The 7,199-nt window shown below is 41.0% G+C and overlaps 2 protein-coding genes across 2 annotated transcripts; both read left to right on the top strand.

Moving 5' to 3' along the window:
• The first annotated feature begins 330 nt into the window (after positions 1-330).
• On the top strand, positions 331-4,035 carry LOC149923134 (uncharacterized). The gene is made up of 2 exons (XM_090162356.1): positions 331-3,614; positions 3,666-4,035. Exons 1-2 carry the CDS (start codon positions 331-333, stop codon positions 4,033-4,035), a joined length of 3,654 nt encoding a protein of 1,217 aa, XP_090018482.1.
• A 50-nt stretch (positions 4,036-4,085) lies between these two features.
• Positions 4,086-5,144, top strand: LOC149923133 (uncharacterized). Its single transcript, XM_090162355.1, has one exon. The coding sequence runs from the start codon at positions 4,086-4,088 to the stop codon at positions 5,142-5,144; it is 1,059 nt and encodes a 352-aa protein (XP_090018481.1).
• Positions 5,145-7,199: the final 2,055 nt, after the last annotated feature.

The following is a 7,199-nucleotide window of genomic DNA, read 5'->3' as shown; positions in this document are numbered from 1 at the left end:
AAATGACTACATAAAGTTAATTATTTTTTAATTTTTGTATATAAACTTAACATTACTTATGTATCTGCAGTTACAGTCATTCGTCCATCAATTATGTAAGCATCCTACTCTCTTAATAAAAAGATTAGTTTAACTTAAACCCATTGGTATCACTTTATTTTAATCTTCGTTGCTGTCACGAACATCTTTTTGGTCCGTCGAGCCGGATATAAATCACCAAGCGGTTAATCAGTCAAATGAATCGTTAAGACCAGTATCCTTTATCGTGAGACGCAGCTACGCAAGTTTGAATTCAGTCATCTATCAACGGTGGTTAACTTCAATCTTCAAATGGATCCGTACCTCATCAGGAGACGAACAGTCAAGGGTCAAATAACCAGACTTGAGACGGTGAAGACAAATCATGCCATCACACCGATAATACCAGCAGCAGTTACGCTGTATAAAGACAAGGCTAATACACTCGCTCACGAATTGGACGACGTACATGCAAACATCGTTAACAGGTGCCCGTCAACGGACTTTGAAACACATGAGACAGAGTACAACGATCTCGTCACTCGCATGGAAGATCTGGTTGTATTCTTCACTTTTCTCAGCAATCAAGTACCAATAGTGAGAGCGACTAGTCAACCCACAGCAGATATCAAGTTGCCAAAACTGAAATTACCTGTCTTCGGAGGGAATTATATCGATTGGTTTCCTTTCCATGACCTGTTTACTGCCACGGTCCACAGTAATGCAGCACTAGCCAACGCTCAAAAGTTTCAATATCTGAAGTCTACTCTCCGTGGCGAAGCAGCGTTACTGATTCATTTGATACCAGTCACGGATGGTAACCATACCGAGGCTTGGGATATATTACTTAACCGTTTTAACAATACGAGAGAGATCATAAATGCTCATGTCAAACGGTTATTCAATCAACCTTCAGTTAAAGACGAATCGGCAACAGCCTTGAGACGATTGATTGACACTAGCGCTGAATGCATACGAGCATTGAAGGTCTTAAACGAGCCAGTTCAATATTGGGATGCGATGCTGTTACACATAATTGGAGAGAAACTTGACCAGGAATCCAGACGGCAGTGGGAGTTATCACTAAAAGGAACCGCAAAGCCAAAATACGAGGATTTAACAACATTCCTCGAACAAAGAGCCAGGGACCTAGCTGCCTCCCAACCGTCAAGCAATATAAAGATAAAGACGTTGGCGTTTCCCAAGAAAAATCCATTATCACACCATGGTTCAATTCAAGACAACGTCTGTCCTATCTGCAGTAAACAGCATCCCTCCTTCAGATGTCCATCATTACTCAAAGCCAATCACGAAACCCGTTGGAGACTGGTAAAAACACATTCACTTTGTTTTAACTGCTTAAAGGGAGACCATGTTAGCAGCAACTGCAAAGCCGGAAGCTGTCGAAAATGTAAGGCGAAGCACAATACGCTTTTACATGCCGAATTGCAAGAGAATTCCTCGATTCAAGAAAGATCGAATGGAGACATCGTCGTTCATGTGTCACGATCAAAATCAGGACCTGCTCAAGTCATATTGACAACAGCTATGGTTCAAATCCAAGGAAGTCAAGGCAGTACTTGGTCCAGTCGAGCTCTGATAGACTCTGGTTCACAAGCAAGTTTCGTGTCTGAACAACTCATGCAGAAACTAAAACTTAGACGGAATTATCAAAATATACAGATAGGAGGAATCAGTGCCACTGGTATCACTCGTTCAAGAGGTGGTACAACGCTGAACTTGGGCTCTCACACAAACGCCAATTTCCATATCACTGTCCCAGTACTTATTCTCAAGAACGTGATGGAAAGACTTCCCAACTTCACCTTCAATATCCAAGACTGGTCTCATTTCAAAGGTCTAAAGCTGGCAGATCCCACGTTCCACGTATCAGGTTCAATCGATCTCTTGCTAGGAGCTGATGTCTACTGGGACTTAATTGAAGATGGAAAACTCTCGGGAAAACCTGGACTTCCTGGCGCTTTCAACGCCGTATTTGGCTGGGTGGTAGCTGGAACTCTTGGAGGTTACGAGACCAAGACAACATCTTCAATCAAAATCAACCATTGCAGCCTCGAACAGCAACTCGCCAAATTTTGGGAAATAGAAGAGCTAGCCCCGAGACCACTTTTTACCTCCATCGAACGACAATGCGAAGCTCACTTTCAAGTTACAGTCACTCGAGATCCCAAAGGAAGATTTATCATCAGATTACCGATGAAAACTAACAAAGAGAAATTCGGTGAATCACGATCCATAGCCTTACGACGATTTCAATACATCGAAAGACGACTACGAGCTAATCCTGAAATCTACAACAAATACAAAGAATTCATGGATGAGTATCAGACTTTAAATCATATGGAATTGGTACCCACTGATCATCTCCAGGATGACAACGCTTATTACTTACCACATCATGCAATATTCAAAGAGTCAAGTTCTACCACGAAGACCCGGGTCGTATTTGATGGCTCGGCAAAGATGGCGAATGGAATTTCCCTAAATGACGTTCTTCTCGTGGGACCGAAATTGCAAGACGATTTGGTGAACTTATTAATAAGATTCAGGAGTCATGCCGTAGCATTAACCGCAGATATCGAGAAAATGTATCGGCAGATATTGGTTGCCCCGGCAGATCTTCGCTACCAACGTATTCTCTGGCGACGACAGAAGGAAGATCCCATTCGAGATTATCAACTGAAGACTGTAACATACGGGACATCAGCGGCACCCTATCTCGCTACAAAAGTTTTGCAACAATTATCCGAAGATGTCAAGTCCATTTATCCATTAGCAGCTCAAGCGTTGCGAGAAGATTTTTATATGGACGATCTCTTATCTGGTACTGACGATACCAATACAGCGATTAAACTACGAGAGGAATTAAATATAGCAACGAATCAAGCTGGACTCCCATTGCGAAAATGGGCCTCAAACGATTCCCGTCTCCTGGAAACCATTCCGTCCGACCTACGAGAAACTCTAGTTCCTCTAAACATGGATAATGCAGAATCAATTCTTACCTTGGGATTGCAATGGACTCCAGCGTCAGATGTCTTATCCTTTTCTGTCAAGTCACCAAAGTCACGACTAAAAGTCACTAAACGCACTATGCTGTCTGACACGGCCAAAGTGTTCGACCCGTTGGGTCTCCTAACACCAGTCCTCGTTCGAGCAAAGATTCTTTTACAAAAAATGTGGCAAATTAAGATTGGTTGGGATCAAGAACTACCCGAAAATATCGTTCAAAGATGGGACACGTTCAGAGAAGACTTAACCATGATCGAAAAACTACGTATTCATCGACATATCGGTCAAGTACACATCAAGACGTCGAGTCTTCATGGTTTCTGTGACGCCTCAGAGACAGCTTATGCAGCAACGGTGTATCTGAAGACTACAACTTACTTTGGAACGACTAAGGTTCGACTGATCATCGCTAAAACCAGGGTCGCTCCTCTAAAGCAAATTACACTGCCCAGACTGGAACTTTGCGCTACGGTACTCCTCGCTCGACTCCTTTTGATCGTACAACAGTCTCTTCGTCAACCCATAGCGGAAGTTTATGGCTGGAGTGATAGCAAGATTGTACTGTAATGGCTAGCATCGACTCCTCAGCGATGGAATACCTTTGTCGCAAACAGAGTTTCTGAAGTTCAGAACGTAAAGCTTTCAATTCAATGGCATCATGTTCCTGGTATATCCAACCCATCTGACTGTGCTTCCCGTGAAATCGAAGCAAAGGAGCTCCTTAATCATTCATTATGGTGGAATGGTCCAAACTGGCTTAAAAACAATGTTCCATACGATAACGAACAATCTACTAGAGATGATCCTGAATGCAGTATCGAAGAAAGAATCCACACGGTCACCGTCATGCAGTGTAGCCTTGATCAGAGCCTTCTCCAGAAATACTCGTCGTTAACCACGGTACTCCACGTAACGGCGTATATCCAGAGGTTCAGTCGCAACTCCAGAACAACTAGAGACCAGAGAGAGAGATGGGACCATTGACGAAAGATGAAATTGAGTTGTCCCTTAACCATTGGATCAAACTTGCTCAGATGAACGAGTTTCGCGACGAAATTAAGCAATTAACAGCCAAGAAACCATTGTCCTCAAAGAGTAAAATCCTGACGTTGACACCCTTCCTCGACCAAGCCGGCCTCTTAAGAGTTGGAGGACGCATCCGGAACGCTAAAATCTCTCTGGATCAGATCCATCCAGTCATTCTTCCACGGAAACACAGATTTACCGATCTCGTCATTCAGCAAGAACATCTCAAAACCCTTCATGGTGGGCCTCAACTTATCATGGCGTCACTACAATCAAGATACTGTATTCTGAACTCCCGTGACGCTGTCCGGTTCCACTTACGCAAATGTATGCGATGCGTCCGTCAACAAGCACGTACAATCAGTCAACTAATGGGAGATCTACCATCAAATCGAGTCAATCCCGGTAGAGCGTTCCTGAAATGCGGAGTGGACTACGCCGGACCCTTCCATCTTAAAGTTTTGAAAGGCAGAGGATGCAAGGGTTTCAAAGGCTACATCACACTTTTTGCATGCTTTACTACAAGAGCTCTACACTTAGAACTCGTGAGTGACATGTCAACCGAGGCCTTCCTAGCTGCATTCAAAAGATTCACCTCTCGCCGAGGAAGATGTACAGATATCTATAGCGACAATGGTTCAAATTTCATAGGCGCTAGCAAGGAGTTGAAGGATTTCGAAAAAACTATCAACACTACTACGACAGATCAGTCCCTTGCTAGATGGATGAGCGACGAGGGCGTTGTCTGGCACTTTAATCCTCCAGCAGCTCCACACTTCGGCGGACTCTGGGAAGCCGGCGTAAAGTCGGTTAAGTTCCACTTAAAAAGAGTCATCGGCGAAACCCGTCTGACGTATGAGGAGATGCAGACCCTGCTTTGTCAAGTGGAAGCGTGTCTCAATTCTCGCCCGCTTACCTCAATGTCCGCAGATCCAACCGATCTCGCTGTATTAACTCCTGGTCATTTCCTGATTGGCAGTGCTCTGACGGCCATACCAGAACCGGACTTCACATCGACCAAAATCAACCCTCCCGAAACCTACAGATTGGAGATCTCGTATTATTAAAGGAACAACTTCCACCAACAAAATGGAAAATGGGACGAGTCATTCAAGTGCATCCAGGATCTGATCAACTGGTCCGTGTTGTCACAGTAAAGACCGCAGGCAACGAGCTGAAACGTCCAGTCACTAAACTTTGCCAATTACCATTGGACTAGCAACCGTAAAGAAGTAACCTTCAGTAATATTAAAATTTAACATTTTAAGGTGGCCGGAATGTTACGTCATAGTTCTGTTGTATAACCTTTTTATCATTTTAACGCTTATCAATATTTTTCACGATATTAGCTATTTTTAAATGACTACATAAAGTTAATTATTTTTTAATTTTTGTATATAAACTTAACATTACTTATGTATCTGCAGTTACAGTCATTCGTCCATCAATTATGTAAGCATCCTACTCTCTTAATAAAAAGATTAGTTTAACTTAAACCCATTGGTATCACTTTATTTTAATCTTCGTTGCTGTCACGAACACGTGTTGTTTAGCTTATCCGGTTTCATGATAATAACGTCGAAAATTCCTGTTTGTTAATGGTAAGGTGTCGCACTAACTATTCCGTCTACGGTCATTTATTGATATACGAGCTGTGGTTTAGTCAAGTGGCTTTCTGTGCTTTGTGATGGTAAGTTTTTCGCTTCTTGTTAATACATTTTTTATTGGTGTGGATATTTGGACATCTACGATTCCTAATGCAGTCATTGATTTCCTGGGTGTGCGAGTCATTATATGATATTGGAAATTGGATGGTATTGGTCTTTTTCATGCGGTATGTGTCACAACATCAACAGGAAGTCTACGAGTCGTCCACTACCAGATATCGAATATAGCTATTCTGCGGTATCTTCATCAAGGGCGAGTGGTGAAATAAAATGAGCGTTAAAGATGCGGCAAGTATTTCGTAAGCGGGAAAAATATAAATACCCTCTGTAGATATTTATTTCATTAAAATTTGCTTCGTATTATATTTAACTGATAAACTTGTTCTGTAAATAGGGTTAAATTCAATTGTGCATTGTTTTAGTAAGTCTAACTCACTGTTGTAACTACTTTATTTATATTATTCTGAATTATTTTAATTAAAATTAAAATTTTATACCGGGCGGGATTGAACCAGGATTACGTTTTATGTAAATAACTCTGAATTGCGGAGATAACTTTAAGGGTCGTCTCGAGAAATTAATACCACTAGAGACAATTCTTCCGAGGAGAGGTATATTTTGGCTTGCCAACTTGTTCTATTCACACTATACAATTTTCTTGCTTGCAATTAGTTCAATACAATTAAGTGGCGCAATTAAATCAACAGTGTGAACTTGGCTTTACTTTACCGTATATCGTGTTAGATATTCATTAAATAGTTTATTATCAAGATAAGCGTTTTTTTTTAAACAATGTATTCATCCGCGATTTCCCGCCAAAAATGAGTTTGAAGTGTAGGGACGACTTTCACTAGTGAAAGGTAAGAACGGGTCCCACGTACCCTTTTTATGGTAATAAAATCTATACTATATTTCTCAATGTTTGTCCTTTTGTATGTTTGTATGTACAGACGTTTCTACAAAGGTTATGGATTTTCGTTCAGTAAAACAACGGTATTTAGTTATTTACAACGGTATCTTTTGATAAAGGTATTTATTTATTAAGGGATTTAATTATTAAAGTTTAGGCAGGTAAAGTTAGTTGTTAAGTTGCCAAGTTAGTTGTGAAATAGGCAGATAATTGTCAAGTTAGTTGTGAAATAGGCAGAAAGGAAACCACAGATTTATTTTAATTTCCGTTGCTTAAGTACTGTATTACTGTTTAACATTAACATATGAAGTGCCTACACTAATTTCAGCCAAAGAGACAATTTCCATTATGCGGGTACAAAAGGCTAGTATAGTTAATAAATTCAATTTAACAGCCATACTCTTTCATCATTTGGGGAGACGTAAACTACTAATTTTCACTCAAAAACTCTAGAAAATTGACTAAGTTTGCGTCGTTACGCAGAAAGTCGACCGATGAAAGGCGCAAAAACAGCCGAGGCTTATAAAACTTTGAGTGAAAATGGA

Source organism: Leiobunum rupestre, chromosome 11 (assembly GCF_980474605.1).
Source record: "Leiobunum rupestre chromosome 11, qqLeiRupe1.1.hap1, whole genome shotgun sequence".
In the NCBI taxonomy this organism is placed as follows: Eukaryota; Metazoa; Arthropoda; class Arachnida; order Opiliones; family Sclerosomatidae; genus Leiobunum; species Leiobunum rupestre.
This window is presented reverse-complemented; position numbering and strand designations above follow the sequence as displayed.